General features: G+C 43.9%; 1 protein-coding gene across 30 annotated transcripts in view; it reads left to right on the forward strand.

Annotated features, from left to right (window-relative positions):
- Positions 1 to 19,199, forward strand: part of NRCAM (neuronal cell adhesion molecule) — a 290,847-nt gene that overhangs the window by 247,263 nt on the left and 24,385 nt on the right. For 9 of the 30 annotated variants that reach the window (XM_045052233.1, XM_045052246.1, XM_045052219.1 and 6 more), the window contains 11 exons: positions 962 to 1,086; positions 1,539 to 1,568; positions 3,374 to 3,475; positions 7,758 to 7,955; positions 8,076 to 8,146; positions 9,526 to 9,751; positions 10,124 to 10,239; positions 12,234 to 12,441; positions 14,875 to 14,997; positions 15,874 to 16,059; positions 17,101 to 17,136. In XM_045052233.1, coding sequence (XP_044908168.1) covers positions 962 to 1,086; positions 1,539 to 1,568; positions 3,374 to 3,475; positions 7,758 to 7,955; positions 8,076 to 8,146; positions 9,526 to 9,751; positions 10,124 to 10,239; positions 12,234 to 12,441; positions 14,875 to 14,997; positions 15,874 to 16,059; positions 17,101 to 17,136 — 1,421 coding nt within the window. The remainder of the gene's footprint in view (positions 1 to 961; positions 1,087 to 1,538; positions 1,569 to 3,373; positions 3,476 to 7,757; positions 7,956 to 8,075; positions 8,147 to 9,525; positions 9,752 to 10,123; positions 10,240 to 12,233; positions 12,442 to 14,874; positions 14,998 to 15,873; positions 16,060 to 17,100; positions 17,137 to 19,199) is intronic. The other 21 variants (XM_045052235.1, XM_045052222.1, XM_045052226.1 and 18 more) reach the window with 6 other exon arrangements.

Here is a 19,199-nt window from a genome sequence, read left to right on the forward strand (position 1 = left end):
CCATCAGCCCAGAGCCTGACACGGGGCTCGAACTCCCGGACCGCGAGATCGTGACCTGGCTGAAGTCGGACGCTTAACCGACTGCGCCACCCAGGCGCCCCAATTTTTTTAATATTTATTTATTTTGAGAGAAAGAGAGAGAGAGAGAGAGCACAAGTGGGGGAGGGGCAGAGAGAGAGAGAGAGAGAGAGAGAGAGAGAGTCCCAAGCAGGCTTCACACTGTCAGCGCAGAACCTGATGTAAGGCTTGATCTCACAAACCGTGAGAAATCAAGAGTCAGATGCTCAGTTGACTGAGCCACCCCGGCACCCCAATAAAGTATTTAAAAATACACACTTTGTTAGAAATTGAGCCTGATGGGTGGTGTTTGAATGTTTCCTAGCAGTAGAAGCCACAGGAAAGCCCACTAGTAAGGGTAACTGCAGCTGCCCCCACCTCACCTCTGGGTGCCCCTGGTCTTTAAGGAAGTGCCTAAAACTGCAGAAGGGTGCTTGATAAGCCTTCAGACCAGACAACTTGACATCCCTTCCAACCCAGGGTTCTAATCCCCTCTGTCTTCCAACTTTAAGCTTTATCAAAGTGATACATATTTTTTGGATTTTTGCTCTAATGAGCTGCAAATCTATATAATCTTTCTCTCTTTTTTAAAAATATTTATTTATTTATTTTGAGGGGGAGAGAGAGAGCATGAGCAGGGAATGGGGAGAGAGAAGAGACAAAGAATCCCGAGCAGGCTCCGCGCCGTCAGCACGGAGCCCAATGCGGGGCTCGATCCTGCGAACCGTGGGATCATGACCTGAGCTGAAATTCAGAGTCAGACGCTCAACCACCTGAGCCACCCAGCCGCCCCATCTTTCTCTGTTTTCCACTTCACAGAGCCTCTTCCGTGCCGGCAACGCAACCATCCGTCGTATGTGGCTGGAGGTCCGTTTCAGCTGCTCTGAACATGTTTTCTTTGCAGGTTCACTGTTGACAAGGACCATTTGGAGGTAGCTGATGTGAGGGACAGCGATGGTGGGGCCTACACATGCGTGGCCAACACAACTCTAGACATGGTCTCCGCCAGTGCTGTGCTTAGCGTCGTCGGTAAGAGTGGGGACACACAGGGCACCACTGCTGCCCCGTGTTAGGCTGGAAGGAAAACTCAGTAGTAAATGTTTGCTTCATATAGTGTCACAGTTGTGTGGGTCAGTTAAATACGTACATTTTTCTTCTTTGAAAGATGCCTTGAAGGCAATAATTTCAGTATAAATATACCAATGTAGCGGCGCTGGAATAAAATGATGCTTGCGCATATTAGTGATACTTTTATAAGAAAATTGGGTGAAATAATGTACTTCTATTTAAAATTGAAGGACTTCCCCTTCCCCCACCCCCACCAAGTTGTGACTGCATGTTTACAGATGCTATGTCCCACAGCTAAGCGCACAGCTTAGCGTTAGAATCTGAATCATGTTCAGTCTTTGTCTTCTTGTGCTATCTTATATCTTTCCATTCCTAATTTTGATTAAAATCCTTTATATTAATGTCCTTTCTAGCTCCTACTCCAACTCCAGCTCCTATTTACGGTAAACTAATATAAGTCTTCTTTCTCTATTTTCTGTCAAACAAGTCCACATTTGCAAAAAAAAAAAAAAATACTTTCTCTTCTCTATCACATCACTGTGTTTCTTTAAGGAAAAGGGCTCTGTCTGGTGTTCTGGTGCATTCCCCATTCACTGCTATGAATCATTTCTTCATGATAGCTCTGGAGTGCTTCACTGAATGTATTACCGCTCATGTCTAAATATTTCATGTGTTGTTCTTTTTTAAAAAAAAAATTTTTAACATCCAGTTTTTAAATTTTTTTTTTGAATGTTTATTTATTTTTGAGAGAGAGACAGAGCATGAGCAGAAGAGGGGCAGAGAGAGAGGGAGACACAGAATCTGAAGCAGGCTCCAGGCTCTGAGCTTTCGGCACAGAGCCCGACACGGGGCTCGAACCCGTGAACCGTGAGGTCCCGAGCTGAGCCGAAGTCAGATGCTCAACCGACTGAGCCACCCAGGCTCCCCTTTCATGTGTTATTCTAAAGTCATCTCAGTTGATAGAAGTCCCTCTTTGATATGATTCCCTTGTAAAGTAGCATAGTGCTTTTTTAAAAGCTGCCATCCACGTTTTACAGAATGAAAAAAAATATCTCAAATACCATTCCACAAATTGGGTTTTCATTTCAGTCTCCTGCAAGTTGTTTTGGAAACATAAATGTTTTGGGATTCCATATTTGAGAAATTTTCATAGGAAAACAATGGCTGTTTGGAACAACATTTGACTATTGTCTTAGAGAAAACCAACTCACTGTGTTTAAGAAACATAAATCACTAAAGGAGGACCAACATGAAGGCACTTCCAAGTTGTGTGATTTTTCCGAGTCTGGAAAATAAATCAGAAATTATTTCCAGAACTCTTTTTGATTAAAGAACCCTCATCTTTAGTCAGCATATAAATACAAAAATTAATTTTACAGCATAAACTCAGCTGAACTTCACAGAGTATCCTTAGTTATGCTGTAGAACTGCCCTTGGTAGACATTTACTGTTTCTTTACTGGTGGGAAAGCAGTGCCCATAGTTTTATGGCCTCTGGTTCCCCAAGGGCTATAATCACGCCCAAGAGCAAGGTCAGGAAAGAGCCCAGAGGGGAATGTAAATTCTCTGGATCTCGGAAGTACCTTTAGAAGAAACGGACATGCTTCTGGGACACCTTCATCCAACAGGTGTCTGTACCCTAGTGTCCTCTGAGGGTAAACACACCGTGTCCCCATGTGCCTGACCATTGTACTGCGTATCTGCATGAGGTACACATGCTGAGGGCTACTTACAGAGCAGCAATCTTAGAATTCCCTTAAAAACATAAATATTCTCCAGGAGCTCCAAAATCGATCACTTCCCGCGTTTCTGAAAGAACATTTAAGCCTTCTTAATCAGCAGTCCCTGTGCTTGACTGTATTTGTGTTTCAGCATTTGCCATTCTCTGTTTCCCATTTATTAGAAATTAAGCTTCAGTGTTATTTTTTCTGTCTGCGCTCCTTCATGTTTATGAGAAGACACACCGAGGGTGCTGGTGAACCACGTAGGCCCTCCCCACTGGTTTTGGTCACACGTGATTCGGTTTCATTGGGAAAAGAAGCAAGCAGAACTCATTGATGGGTTGTCCTGGGTGTGCTTGTGTGTTCCCAGCAACCTCGGCTGTTGGCATTTCATTTCCGTTGCATGCTCCTTGACCGTTAAGTGTGCTGTGTCTTTAAGGTGCACCCCCTGTGAATGGTGTTACAAGTAAGTAAAAGACAACCTCATAAGGATGGATGGCTAACCGTGTGTGTATGTTCGGTCTACAGATGTCCCAAATCCTCCCTTTGATTTAGAATTGACGGATCAACTCGACAAAAGTGTTCAGCTGTCGTGGACCCCAGGCGATGACAACAATAGCCCTATTACAAGTATGTGGTGTCATTTTCTTTGTCACTGGTCAATTTCACGACCATTTCTGAAGTACTTTATCACGTGTGATTGAAATTCCTTACAGAGATATTTGTTGGCATTCTCTGCTTCATTACTAATAGAACAGAAACCTTTATTTATATAGCTCCCCTCTCTTCAGAGCCTGAGTTATTCCTGGTTACAGCTTCTGGTAGAAGACGTTACTTAATTGCTGATGATGTTAACTAACTAAGCAAATACACTTTCATTTTGTGTATGATATCCAAAAGAATCACTGTAGATTTGGGGTGCCTAGGTGGCTCAGTGGGTTAAGCGTCCGACTTCGGCTCACGTCATGATCTCAGTTTGTGAGGTTCGAGCCCTGCACTGGGCTCTGTGCTGACAACTCAGAGCCTGGAGCCTGCTTCAGATTCTGTGTCTCTATCTCTGCCCCTCCCCCCCACTCACACTCTTTCTCTGTCTCTCTCAAACATAAATAAACATGAAAAAAAAAAAAGAAGAATCACCGTAAATTTCCACCATAGTAGGAAGATGTACGCTACTCATTTTGCCTATTAATGTGGGAGAAAAAGGTAGGAGGACCAGGCACCGTCCTGCCAGTGTGCATATTAGGAAACTGAGATTTGGTGAGTAAAGTGACTTTTTAGACCCACAGTTGGTAACAGAGCTGGGTGTGGACATTAAGTCCATCACCTTCCAGTACAGGCCTCTTTCTTCCCATCAGCCCCTGCTACGAAGAGGCTCATTCCACAGTGTCCAATCCTCGCCGCGATGATGCTAGCCTAGGGAGTTAAAGTCAAAGGAGGAGCCACACTATAAGGACACTGGAAGAACTTAATAAAATTAGACTCTAGATGTGCTTAGAAGTTTTAGAACTGAAGAGATACTTCAGAAAGTATCACAGGCCTGTGATATATTATTACCTTCAGGTATATGCTGCAGGAAGACTAAATTCCTTTCTGATGACTACCCCCAGGTTACTCTGAAATGATGTGAGTGTTGACGTATTGCACCTGCTGGTAAAACAGACTATTTCCAGTGCAATTCAACAGAAGCCTCCTCTCTATCTTGTGTTATTTAATGGTGTTCCTTTCTCAACTGAGTTTTTAGTCCTTGACCAGAACACTCATCCATTCATGCTGAGTCTTCCAGTTAATTAAATAGAGTAGCTGGATTTAGCCACTTAGGATGCTTGCAGACTCTTTGTACCAATGTTAAAGTGAGACCATTAGATTTCAAAGCATTTCTACTCTTTCATTCATCCACTCATTCATTCATTGACTGCCTATTGTGAGTCAGGCACTGTTTTACAACAACATAGTCAAAAATCTCTGCCCATATGGAGCTTGTATTTTAGCAGAGGGGACAGAAATGATGTAAAATTAATAATATATATCATGTTGGATGTAATATGATTGTATGTGTATGTACATATGTAAAATGCAATACACATTGTATATGTGTATGTATATACACACACATATGTATGTATAGAACACACACACACACACACACACACACACACACACACACTACTCAGACCTTCCTTCAGGAAAGAACCTGCCACAAGGAGTGTTGACATCAGGCTCCTTCAGTTGCACCTTCCCCAAGGATCTGCTTCAGTATGCATGAGAGGCCATGGTCTTCCTGAGCCGCTGCAGCAACCAAGGGGTGGACTGTGAACCGTGCAGGTCTTGCAGGCCGTTGTAAGGGCTGGGAAGTCATGGGAGGGAGTTAAGTAGAGGAGTGGAGTGAATCATGGTGGCTCTTCTACTGAAGATGGTCTCTAGAAGAACAAGAGGGGACGCAGGGTAGGACAGGTAGGACTGCAGTTCTCCGTGAAGTACCCCGTAGAACCTCAGCAAACTCAAAGGGTGCCTCAGGGTATTTTTTAAATTTTTTGATTTTTAAATTTTGATGTTTAAAAAACACAGTCGGGGTGCCTGGGTGGATCAGTCGGTTGAGCCTCCGACTCTTGATTTTGTCTCAGGTCATGATCCCAGGGTCATGGGATCGAGCCCCATGTCAGGCTCCATGCTAAGCATGGAGCTTGCTTCAGATTCTCTCTCTCTCTTTCCCTCTGCCCCTCCCCAACTTGCTCACTCTTGAAGATAAAAATAAATCAATTTAAAAAACACAGTCACATGTGTTACACACCACATGAAATACTAGCTTGGGGCCGCCTACAGTTCCAACATGATATTGCTGTATCATATTGTGATGATGCCATATATGCAAAGCCTTTATCGCTGTGGTAAAAAGCCAGTACCACGTGAAAATCAGTGTGTAACAGAAAATGAGGAAGGTGGTGACCAGTCTCTTCACAAGGTTCAAGAAGTCATGCGATGCCGAATGGGTTGTTAAGACATGAATATTTACGAAGCTGTATAGACCTAACTACTTGCCTGGAAATGTTAGATATTTCTTTTGGCCTAAGGGAACCGTGAAGAAAATTACTGAGACACTAAGTGCACTATGAACTGAGGAAATTTGGGAACTCGTGAGTTGGGAGGTTACGCAATGATTCACACAAGAGATAATGGTGGCTTGGCATAGGCCAAGAGGATGGAGGTGCTGAAAAATGGTCAGATTTTGCATGTTCTAAAGGTACAGCCAACAAAACTACTGAAACTATGAAGGGAGAGGATCCAAACTGGACTTCAGGGTTTTTACCTGAGTTGTCACTGCCACTTGGGGAGGAGAATCAGGATCACTCTTGGTCGTAACCAGTTTGTCATGCTATAATAGAGAAACAAGTGGAGTTGTTGAGTCAATGAACTATCTGTCCAAGTCTACAGTTCAGGGGAAGGAGAGGGGCTGCCCATATAAATGGCACCAGTTCATGAGACTGGAGATCACCAGCAAGCCAATGGAGATTGGAAGGAAAACTTGAGCTACGTAGCTTCAGAGAACTGCGACACACAACATTTCTACTTCGTGCTTGTATCTGTAATTCAGATCACGGCGCATGGCACATTCATAGGCAATTAATAAATATCTAAATACTGAGTTTTTTTTACCAGGGTAGAACATGTACATGCCACAAAATTTTAGTAAATGTAAAAGGATATGCACTTAAAAGTAAGTCTTCTGCACCCCTCTGATTCCCCGTTTCTCCATGATACTGATGTCATCAGTGTGGGTACTCTGAGGGGCAGTACACGTATAATCAAGCGTATATGTATGTGTATGTGTTACGGTAAATCTTTGTGCTCTTACATAAGTGTTCCACACCTTTCTATACCCTACTTGGTTACGCTTAACTGTGTATTTTAGAAATCATCCCATTTCAGTGGCAAATGGAGTACTCCCGTTCATTTTTCACAGTTGCAGATTATTCCATTGTGTGGATGCACCATAATTTATTTGATCAGTGTCCTATTGGTGAACGTTTAAGGTTTTGCACTTAGGTTGTTTCAACAGCAAACAGTGCCACAATGTGGATCCTTTTTCATGTGTCTGTGAGCATATGCACGAGTACATTCATTCAAAATAAATTGCTAGGAGTACAATCTCTCAATCAAAGGATATCGGAGTTGAATATTGTGAGATATTCTAAATTGTCCTCTACAGAAGTTGTGCCGATTTACGCTTCCCGGAACCAAAGTATGAGAATGCTTGTTTCCCTGTGTAATAGTCAACAAAGTCTGTTAAACTTTTGGTTACTGCCTATCTGTTTAGTGGAAAGTGATCTCTCACTATATTTATTTTAAATTTTTTTAATGTTTCTTTATTTTGGGGGGGAGGAGGGGCAGAGAGAGAGGCAGACACAGAATCCAAAGCAGGCTCCAGGCTCTGAGCTGTCAGCACAGAGCCTGACACAGGGCTCGAACCCACAAACTGTGAGATCATGACCTGAGCTGAAGTCAGACTCTTAACCAACTGAGCCACCCAGGTGCCCCGCATTATATTTATTTTAATTTCTCCTGTTACGAAAAAAAAAAAAAAACCTGACCATCTTTCCATATACTTAAACTTTCCAAAGGATGTGTAGACCACTTCTAAGTAGTTTTAAGTAACTAAATTAAGCATGCTGGAGAAAGAATACCAAATATTATTGGTTATTGGGTATTGAGGATAATGATAGAATTCTTAAATCAAACTATTCTAATGGAATTTTTCTTGAAAGGGAAATAACTCATGTTCAGCTACTCTTGTTAGATTGTCCTGTCCATTGTCCTAGCAACCTACCATTGCATGACTGACCTCATTGTCTTGGGTTCTGTGTGTCTGTGTGTGTGTGTGTGTGTGTGTGTGTGTGTGTGTATGTATTGTGGCCAGAATTCATCATTGAATATGAAGACGCAATGCATGAGGCAGGACTCTGGCACCACCAAACCGAGGTTTCTGGAACGCAGACCACAGCCCAGCTGAAGCTGTCACCTTATGTGAACTACTCCTTCAGAGTGATGGCAGTGAACAGCCTCGGGAGGAGCCTGCCCAGCGAGCCATCTGAACAGTATTTGACTAAAGCTGCAGGTAGGTAAAGGCAGGGGCAGGGAGTGGGGGGTGCCTTCTGTGATGGGAAATAAAATAGGAAACCTTTCCACTGTTTGAGAAAGACTGAAGCTTACACATATGTGACTGCTTAACTTTTAGAACCAGATACAAATCCCACGGCTGTGGAAGGACTAGGATCCGAGCCTGATAATTTGGTGATTACCTGGAAGGTGAGCTCACCATGAAGTCTTCAGCTTTCCTTGGTGTATTTTAGAGTGAAAGAAAAAAAGTTGTTTTTAAACAATGTCTATATTGAAATCCCATATCACCCATTTTGGGGGAAAATATTTATTTAAGAAACATTATTGTGTCGTAGTTAAAGGCTTGATTCTTGGAGCCAGAACGAATGGGCACAAATCCCAGCTTTGTCACTTACTAACTGTGTGACTCTAAGCCAGTTGCTTACCATCTCCATTGTGTATCTGTATCGTGGGACTAGTAACAGAACCAACCTCATACAATGGAAGGAATTAATACATATAAGGCCCTTAGAACAGTGCCTAGCACAAATGTGTGCTCAATAAATGCTAGCTAGTATCATCATCGTCATAGAGAAGCATCTAGAAGACGTGTACCAAGTTATTCCCAGTACTCAACTTCTACTTCTGCTGCTGGTTGTTGTTGTTGTTGTTGTTGTTCTTCTTCTTCTTCTTCTTCTTCTTCTTCTTCTTCTTTTATCTCTCTCTGTCTCTCTCTCTCTTTTTTGGTTTATCTATATTTTCTGGACTTCAAAAATGAACATATATTCACTTGTGTGATTTTAAAACTTAACTCTGGTAGAGCCATGCAGGCACACCTATATGTATACATACTTGTACATTTATATACATACAGACATCACAGGATAGACTGACACGCCAACTTTTTTTTTTTAAGATTTTATTTTTAAGTAATCTCTACACCCAACGTGGGACTCAAGCCCATAATCCTGAGATTAAGAGTCACATGCTCCTCCCACTGAGTTAGCCAGGTGCCCAGACAAACCAACATTTTTTCGTTTTTTTTTTTTTAATGAAGAAAGAAGTAGTTGACCAGTTTCAGTCTCTTAAGTAAAATAAACAATTATGGGCTGTCACACAAACAGGAATAGATGAAGGAAACTATTAAGTTGTCCACCCTTGACTGTGGAGCCAGAGTTTAAGAGGTTTATGTGGTATTTACTACTTCAAGACAGAAATTAATAAGCTTTGTGGGGCACCTGGGTGGCTCAGTTGGTTAAACATCTGATTCTTGATCTCAGCTTGGGTCTTGATCTTAGGGTCTTGAGTTCAAGCTCCATGTTGGGCTACACCCTAGGCGTTAAACCTACTTAAAAAAAAAAAAAAAAAGAAAGAAAGAGAGAAAAGAAATTAAGAACCTTTGAAAGGTTGATCCCAAACAAGCTTTGAATCTCATCATGAATAAAAAAAAGATAAAAGGTCCCTGGAGAACATTGTTAATAGCTCGGGTTTTAGCGTTTCAGTTTAAGTCTGGGAATTGAATTTTGTGTTCCGGGAAAAGGTTGCACAGTCTGTTTTAAAAGCTCTGATTTATTTGGCTTTTCTTGTAGCCCTTGAATGGCTTCGAATCTAATGGGCCAGGCCTCCAATACAAAGTTAGCTGGCGCCAGAAAGATGGCGATGATGAATGGGCGTCAGTGGTTGTGGCGAACGTATCCAAATATATTGTCTCAGGCACACCAACCTTTGTTCCATACTTGATAAAAGTGCAGGCCCTGAATGATGTGGGGTTTGCTCCAGAGCCGGCTGTGGTCATGGGCCATTCCGGAGAAGACCGTAAGTGTTTGATGCTATTTCGTTTATACTTTCATTTATACCAGCGAAACAGACTTACCAAGGTGCAAGCCAAGGCGATTTTCAGAGGGTGCTTAGATTGGGAGGGACGGAGGCAGCAACGGTTTTGCTCCACATTCCTGAATTTAAACAGCCTGCTATGTAAAAACTAGGTTCAGAATGTTAAGCGTCGCTATTTTAAAAAGGTATGTTATTCTCACCAAATCAAATGAACAGATATCAAATGAACTCTCAGTCCTTGATAACCCAGAGACTAGGGCTGGGTCACACTTCAAGCCAAAATTGTTTGGGGCATTTTTGCATGAAATTCAAAATAACACTGATACTTCTACCCCCTGTCCTGTTTTTCCCTAGTCCCAATGGTGGCTCCCGGAAATGTGCGTGTAAACGTGGTGAACAGTACCTTAGCTGAGGTGCACTGGGACCCAGTACCTCTGAAAAGTATCCGAGGACACCTGCAAGGCTATCGGGCAAGTCAAGGCCGATTTTTTGCGCTCTTTCCGTAGGAACAGGCTGTCAGCTGGTGCCTGGTGCACTTCTCTTGGTCTGAGGCCTTGAGACTTCTGGTTTATCCCTTCAGGCAGGGCCATATCTAAGGACCCCAGCTACAGCAGAAGCAAAACCTCACTGCATCCAAAGTGAAAAAAAAAAAAAAGGTGTTCTCCACTTTTCCCATAGGTGATCTCAAATCCTTCCAACTATTAACATAGGGGCAAAATGGGGGAAACTAAAGTTTAAGAAACTAAAATACAATGAAATGCACCTAGCTTTAAAACAATACTGACTGGGGTGCCTGACTGGCTCAGTCAGTTGAGCACACGACTCTTGATTTTGGCTCAGGTCATGATCCCACAGTTCATGAGTTTGAGCCCTGCATGTGCCTGCTTATGATTCTCTCTCTCCCTCTCTCTGCCCCTCCCCCCCTTTCAAAATAAATAAATAAATTTTAAAATAATAATAATACTGACCACACATGTCAAACACACTAAATTGTCCAGAAAATAATGTAGGCACATTTAAAAAAATTTTTTTTAATGTTTTATTTACTTTTGAGAGAGAGAGTGTGTGAGTGCGTGGGGTGTGGGAGCAGAGAGGGAGACACAGAATCTGAAGCAGGGTCCAGGCTCTGAGCTGTCAGCACAGAGCCCGATGCGGGGCTCGAACCCATGAAATGGTGAGATCATCACCTGAGCTGAAACCAAGAGTCTGACGCTTTACTGACTAAGCCACCCAGGTGCCACTAGGCACATTTTTGAAAAAGCACTCAGATTATACTTAAAAATCATGTAGTCCCAGCTGGGTCATTCTCATGAACATCAGTTATCTTTGTTCTTGGGAGGCACAGAAAAATTGATTCATAAAGGTAGGAGAAAGGAGATAAAAACTGGCCTCTAGAGTTTTTAGGAGAAAAACTGGCCTCTAGAGATCACTATTTGCACTGAATTTTGGGTTTGCCAGATTCTGTATATATGTTGACTTCTCCTGAAAATGGCTTTAAACTTTTAAGAAGAATTTGAGAGGACTTAATAAATAATTCTGTATTTTTAACCACAGTTAATCAACCCTTGGCTTATCCACCTCTCCAAAACCTGTGCCTGCCATTTAATACCAAACAACAAAAAATGTATTTTTTTTTTCGTGTTTATTTTTGAGAGAGAGAGAGAGAGAGAGAGAGAGAGAGAGAAAGAGCACAAGTGGGGAGGGGCAGAGAGAGAGGGAGACACAGAATCCAAAGCAGGCTCCAGGCTCCAAGCTGTCAGCACAGAGTCCAACCCTGGGCTCGAACTCATGAACCCTGAGATCATGACCTGAGCCCAAGTCGGACGCTTAACTGACTGAGCCACTCAGGTGCCCCTAAAAAAAGTATTTTTAATTAAGTGAATCAGTTTGACATAGTGATAAAGGCCTAGACTTGGGAGTAGAGGATCCACTATGGCTTTTGATTGCCCTGTGGCTGGGGACAAGCCACTCAGTTGTCCAGGGTTCATCTGTGCTAAAGGAATAATAATAAAAGCTTCGCTGTGGCTTTGAGGTTTAGATTAAATGATATATTGCACATGAAATTGTATTCTGGGCAAGTATGTAAACATTGGGCAGTAATTTTTACTTTCAGCATATTTTATACAAGTAAGCCGCTTCAGTCCTTCCATCATCTTCCTTTACCTTATGTTCTAGAAAGAACTGGGCGGGTATCGTGCTGTTCCACTTATTTCCCTTAGACACCTCCCACCAAGCAGTATATAGCCCAGGCTGCATCACATATTCTCGATGCAGTTTCCCGCGTTATCTCTGGGCTTCCACTGTCTTGCTTCATAATCAGTGTCTATCGGTTTTGCCAGGAATCGAGTTCTAAAATGCACCAGGGAAATCCTCTAGGGCACAACCATCAGACTTCAGTTTCGTGAGCAGGAAGAATCTCGTTTGGTCCGTTCTGCGTCCCTGACTTCTGTTCTTGCTCTTTCAGATTTACTACTGGAAGGCACAGGAGGGTTCACTTAAGAGAAACAGACGCCACATCGAGAAAAAGATCCTCACTTTCCAGGGCAGCAAGACTCACGGCATGTTGCCCGGGCTGGAGCCTTTCAGCCACTACGCACTGAACGTGCGAGTGGTCAACGGGAAAGGGGAGGGCCCGGCCAGCCCCGACAGAGTCTTTAATACTCCAGAAGGAGGTAGGGAGTGGTTGCGTCTCTGAGCTTCTAGAACATGTGGTGCATCCTGAGAGCCTCTGCATGACAGAAGAGGCCCCACAAAGCTGGCATAGTGTCCACTCCTAGGTGGCCTGAGGGTCCTTGGAAGGCTTCCCAGTACAAAGTGTTCCTCCAAATCCCCTCTCCTGCCTTAAAGTTTTCTCCACCCTTAGCCCCACTGTCAGAAACCTTGCTAATTTGATGTTGGTTGGGGTCATTAACTTTCTGACCTGACCTGAGTTATGTAACTTCTGTAAGCCTCTGTTACTTCATCTGAAAAGTATGAGAACTCATGTAAGAACCTAAAACACCTGGCAAGAAAAATAATTCTGTAAGTCATGGTTTACTTCCTTCCCCAGGGCGCCTTCATAGTTTATGCCAACTTTGAGCTGAGTTATGGGGCGCCTGGGTGGCTCAGTCAGTTAAGCGTCTGACTTTGGCTCAGGTCATGATCTCACAGCTGGTGAGTTCGAGCCCCGCATCGGGCTCTGTATGGACAGCTCAGAGCCCGGAGCCTGCTTCGGATTCTGTGTCTCCCTCTCTCTCTGCCTCTCCCCCACTCGTGCTCTGTTTCTCAGTCTTTCGAAAATAAGCAAACATTAAAAGAGAAAAAATTTGAAGTTGAGCCGAGTTAGAAGCCTTGACAAAATGGGTTGGGAAGACAAGGAAAAGCAAGGCAAGAAGGGGCAAAGGGAGGAGGAGGGAGGATCAAATATCCATTGATTCAGGGGTGGGACATGAGGAGTTTGGATCCAGGGACATGGGCGCCTGGTGAATGAGGGAGAGGGGGACAGGAGAGTAAGAAAGATAGGGATCCCATCTATCATGCATTTGAATTTTGCTTCAAGCCCGTATTAAAAATGGATTCCTTAGGTCTTTTAGATAAAAGCAGTTTACAGGCAAACCCATCCTGGCTCCTGGTTGAAAGAAAGGCTCATGATGTTGGCACCTTCCCAGCATTCTCTGAGGGCCATCCTGTGTCCCAGCTCCCATCTTGTTACAATTGCCTGTCCTTGGTTGGACTCATTGCTCCCTAGAGGTTAAAGACTCCTTCCTCTCTAGGCTTTTACTAGTGAGACCTCACGCGGCTCTTAGAGATGGTTCAGGGAAGGTGTCATAGTAGCGATGGCCGGTGAATTAAAGGCTAAGGAAGAGAGGAGGTCTTGTGTCCATAGACACAATGGTGTGAAACAGCGTGTCTCCTTAAGGAACTGCAAGTTGTGTGTCCGGTAATGGTGAGAAAAGAGAGGAAGGTCAGCCAAGGAGGACCCGTATCATATTAACCTGTAAGCCAGAGGCTCTTAACCTGAAGGCTACAGTCTCTTGGGGGTCAACGAATGGGTTTAAGGAGCTCCAAGAACCCCCTCGTTTTATATACAATATGTGTTTATTTTTCTGGGGAGAGTTTTTGGCTGTCATCAGATTCTGAAAGGGGTGCCTTGGGGAAGCTTAGAACTGTGTGCCAGGAACCTTCTAGGCCCAGGCAAAGGCCACTGAAGGCCCCAAATGGGGCAGTGGCAGAGAGGAGAGCAGGGAATGGATGTGGTCGACCTGTACGAGGTGGAACTGACAGGATGTGGTATCCCAGGAGATGGAAGAAATGAGGCAGAGGGAGAGATTCAGGTTGACTCCTTGGTTTCAAGGGAGAGACTTGGTTCCAAGTCGGGGAGAGACAGTGGTGCCATTACCGGACCTAGGGAAGAGGGTGGGCATGTAGAGGAGGTAGCGACCGTGAGGGAGAGCTGCCTCCGTTTGTCATCCTCAGGAGGAAGTGAGAGAGAGGACCAGGCGTGTTTCCTCTGGTAATTTGCCAGCCTCTGCCACAGGGAACCTGGGGGCCTTCCCAGAGCTAGGGGTCTGCCAGCTGTGTGGCTTCTGCCCATCGCCATGAGATTCTGGGCGTCTGTCAGCTCTCCGGGTGAGAACCACTCTGCACCTGGGCAGGCTGGCTCATGCCCAGAGCCCAGCAGGCAGGGTGTCCTGGCTGCTTGGAGACACCTGGTTTGTTGGAGAAAAACAGCCCTTAATAGCCCAGAACGCAGCTGCGTCTACTCAAAGGTCTGGTCAGAGTAGTTTGACTTAGCCACCCGTTTTGCTTTTATTAAGACACCATTCATGAGACAATTTCCGTCCCCTTTAAAAATACTAGTTCGGATCCATCGAGAGGCAAAGCCTGTATGTATTGCGGTGGATGGTTTTAATGAGCCTCAGTGGAGATGACGAGAAAAAAGAGGAAGAGAATAGCTGAACGGGTTCTCGTCACAGGTTTGTGTGAGTGTGTTTTCGGCAGGATTGGGAACAAGAGTGAGTTACAGAAAACCTTGGGGAATGGTGTGAATGTGGTACACTATGTCATTTTAATACATTTTGACACCTTCACAAACCTTCTCGTTGATTCCGTGTTCTCACTGTAAGTCCCCAGTGCTCCGTCCTCTTTGAAGATTGTTAACCCGACGCTAGACTCCCTCACTTTGGAATGGGACCCACCGAGCCGCCCAAATGGCATTTTGACTGAATACACCTTAAAGTATCAGCCAAGTAAGTTATTGGGAGAAGGGAAAGGGGGGAATATGGCTTAAAAAAGGAAAACAGAAAAGTAACTGTTTCCTTAAAATACAAACTGGTTATTTCTTTAATGCTGCACAATATATACGTACATACACCTTCCACTGGTATTCCAGAAGGAACTTCATTCACATCATACTTTTTTTTTTTTTTACTTTTTTTTTTTAACGTTTATTTATTTTGAGACAGAGAGAGACAGAGCATGAACAGGGGAGGGGCAGAGAGAGAGGGAGACACAGAATCGGAAGCAGGCTCCAGGCTCTGAGCCATCAGCCCAGAGCCTGACACGGGGCTCGAACTCACGGATCGCGAGATCGTGACCTGAGCTGAAGTCGGGCACTTAACCGACTGAGCCACCCAGGCGCCCCCACATCATACTTTTTAGAGACACATACGCTATTGAAAATCAAGCAACCTGCAGAATGATACAGACCTTCGAGGGTGGGGTGGATGCTATTGTTAGATTAGGTAGGTATTGTCTATAATTAGAAAACAGTAAAAAGAAAAGGGTAGAAAGGAAAAAAAGGGGTTCCTTTGGTACAAGGTCTCTGCAGATGAGGTTTGGGCTTATCAATACATGATTCCACCTGCAAACTTACAAAATAAAGAAACACTATTGCAACTTAGCTGTCAAATTCCCCTAGCTTCTAAGCCGATGGGGAATATATTTCTCCCTGTTTTGCCATATTAGAGGAGCTGTAAGCAGCTGAGTTATGTCAGGCAAAGAATAAATAGGGTCACAAAAGTCAGTGTAATCCAAGTCTGACATTTTTGGTTGGCACACTTATTGATGATACTGTTCCTACAGAACTTCACGGGAATACACTTTTTCTTATTTCTTCTTGCCAGTCAACAGCACGCACGAGTTAGGCCCACTGGTGGATCTGAAAATTCCTGCCAACAAGACGCGCTGGACTTTAAAAAATTTAAACTTCAGCACTCGGTATAAGTTTTATTTCTATGCGCAAACAGCAGCAGGATCAGGGAGTCAAATCACAGAGGAAGCAGTGACAACTGTGGATGAAGGTAAGCTGGGTATGTATAACGTTCATGTCACTATGAGTGTCACGAGATAAAAATCTGTGACCTAAGTGGACGCCTTCTTCCTTCTTCCCACGGACTATCTATCTTTCCCAACTAGTGCAGACACCTGTTTGTGATTGCTCACCCTGACGTCTATACAATCAGTTATTTAATTCCTATGAGGATAACTATTTGATATTTGTTTCCCACGTCTGTGTGAAATTTTTAAACTTAGGTTAAAATGTCATTACAGCATTTTGCCACACATGAATTCAAAGTTCAAGGCCATGTTCTTTCCTGTCTACAACTTTGCATATATACATACACGTGCATGCACATACACATACATGTGACATACAGATATGTGCACCCACTGACATACACATCTGTATTCAAATAAATAAATGTAATTCTAGTTCTGGTCTTGATTTGCCAGAAAATAATCTTCTAGGCCACATAACAATTTAGATTGTCTAGCAAGGAATATGAAACAGTTATTAAATAGCGCGTTTATTTTGTGTTTGAGCGTGGGACTTTGTATTCCGGTGTGCCATCTGGTCCAGAGAAAGCAAAATGGTCCCATTAGAGTCTCTAGAAAACGAATTAATGCTTCCTTTCATATTTTAAAACATTATTTTGAAAAAAACAACAAAAAAAGATGAGATTCAGTGAAAATTACCAAAAACATTATAAAAGATTTTCTGATTTTTGCACGTCTCTAAATTATAGAATTCCTTAAGGGTGATGTATTGGATCATCTTCCATAGCATGAGGAAATGATGTTTCTACCCAAACATTGGCTTGAAGTCCCCGTTAAGACTTATTACATAATAGACAGATATGAATAATGCGCCTTAAGTTGTGTGTGGATTTGATTACTGGGTAAGCTCGGGGACACCAACGTATCTCTGTCCTGTGTACCTGACATGGTACACTTCATTCTCCTTGCATGCTTTGGCATTTTAATGAGTGTTTTTATATCGCTTTACATGCTCATGGGTGTGTTACCTCTAACTATATAGTGTCCTGTTTTTTTGTTTCCCTTCATTAAAGCTGGTATTCTTCCGCCTGATGTAGGTGCAGGCAAAGGTAAAATAATTCATCTGCATGACTTTATACATGTGTGAAATTTGCAATGTTAAACATGGCGAAGTGCAGCATGGGTTAAAAAAAAATGATACAAAATGAGTTTTGAAACACCAAACGGAAGAGAAGGTCTTAGAAGATCTTGGCTTTAAAATTAATGTCTAGCTTTGTTTACAAGTAGAAAGCCACACACTGAATTCTACTTACACTGTTTCTCAAGACCTATCCCTGGTCCAAACCCTGATCTTAGCTTCTAGCAATGTGACCGTGGCTGGGTCGGACGGGACCCAAACTGGGCATTGTCGCAAATCCTCCGTGTGGCCACACCACAGGTTCAGGGTTCAGAAATATTAGTCCTGCAGTGGAAACAGCCTGTAAGAACTCAGATCGACCGAGCTGCCCATTCTCACCTGATTTAGCTCTGCTCCTTATAGACACCGCGTACACGTGGCTGACCTTACACTACACCGTCCATTTGGACACCTTCTACCTGGCCCGAGAACCACAGTCTCCGACCACCAGGGCTCGCTCCGAGCAAGTCCTCCGGTCAAGCCCGCATGCTCCATTCCATCCTGTCTTCACCAAACTGCACGAGTCTCTTCCCCCTGGGGGATAGCCAACCTGTACTTTTGTTCTTCTCCGTTTCTCTCGGCTGTCTGGGTGAGAAAGGTTTGTTGGGAGAGCGGGACTCGAATGCCCTGTGATAGGTCTTCCACATGAGGCGGTTCCAAAGATGCCTCAGTCTTTGGTCCTTGGTTATTGGTTGATCTGTTAGCTTTTCTTTTTTTTTTTTTTTAAGTTTTTTGTATTTATTTTGAGAGAGAATGCGTGCGCATGCACGTGGGGAGGGGCTGAGAGAGCGGGAGAGAGAGAATCCCAAGCAGACTCTGTGCTGTCGTGCAGAGCCCATCGTGGGGCTTAATCTCGTGACCGTGAGATCATGACGTGAGCCGAAATCAAGAGTCAGATGCTTCACCAACAGAGCCACCCAGGCACCTCGGTCTGTTAGGATTTTCATGAGCCCGGAGTCCCTGCCACAGGGCACGGTAATCACGTGGCATCCCCTGGCCAGGGCTTGCCTTGGACTTTGATACACTTGAGTGCAAATAGGGAAGAAGGAGACCAAGAGAAATAAGTGCTTTGCCTGAAAATACTCAGGTCTTGTAAGCGTAGGCCTGATACAGATCTCCCGTGTTGGCAGAAATCTGCTTATATTCGTAGCCTTGGTAAATTGTAAAATGTAGATCAGATAGAGGTTGAAGTGACTGAATAAGAACTGTAGCCATTTTCAGTAATCTTAATAATGTCGTACGTGTGATTTTAGACTTGGAAGAACAAGGTCGTAAAAATTCAAATGTCCACAACACCGTAGAAAGATGGAGCTCTCTCTTTTACACGTAGGGGCGCCTTGCCTGGGATCGTTACATATCAATTAAAATCCTTGGTTGTGTTACAATAATTCTCTGCTGTGTTCCCCCGGTTACCTTCCATTGAAGCATTCCAGAGAAAGCCTGGCCTCTTTCCCCAGGCAGGGGACGTGCCCCTGGGGTTCTGCCTGGAGCCAGTAGCTGAGTAATTGTGCTATAACAGGGCTGTCTGGGAGGCTTAGTTTTCCACTGACTTGCCATGTTAGAAGAGGGGATGAGTTCCCGGGAGGTGGCTGGGGGGGGGGGGGGGGGGGGGAGGGATTACTCACTGATGTTAATGAATTAAAACCAATTAAAAGAAATTTTTATTAAAATCATTTAGGCTTGGGGCTCCTGGGTGGCTCAGTCGGTTAAGCGTCCGACTTCGGCTCAGGTCCTGATCTCGCGGTCCGTGAGTTCGAGCCCAACGTGGGGCTCTGTGCTGACAGCTCGGAGCCTGGAGCCTGCTTCCGATTCTGTGTCTCCCTCTCTCTCTGCCCCTCCCCCGCTCATGCTCTGTCTCTGCTCTGTCTCTCAAAAATGAATAAACATTAAAAAAAAATTTTTTTAATCATTTAGGCTCTACCATTTAGTGTTACTAACTCGAATTGCGAGTTACTGAGGATTATAGAGTCGAGCAAAAATGGAGTGTCAGAAGGA

The sequence above is a fragment of the Felis catus genome, chromosome A2, assembly GCF_018350175.1.
Source record: "Felis catus isolate Fca126 chromosome A2, F.catus_Fca126_mat1.0, whole genome shotgun sequence".
NCBI lineage: Eukaryota > Metazoa > Chordata > Mammalia > Carnivora > Felidae > Felis > Felis catus.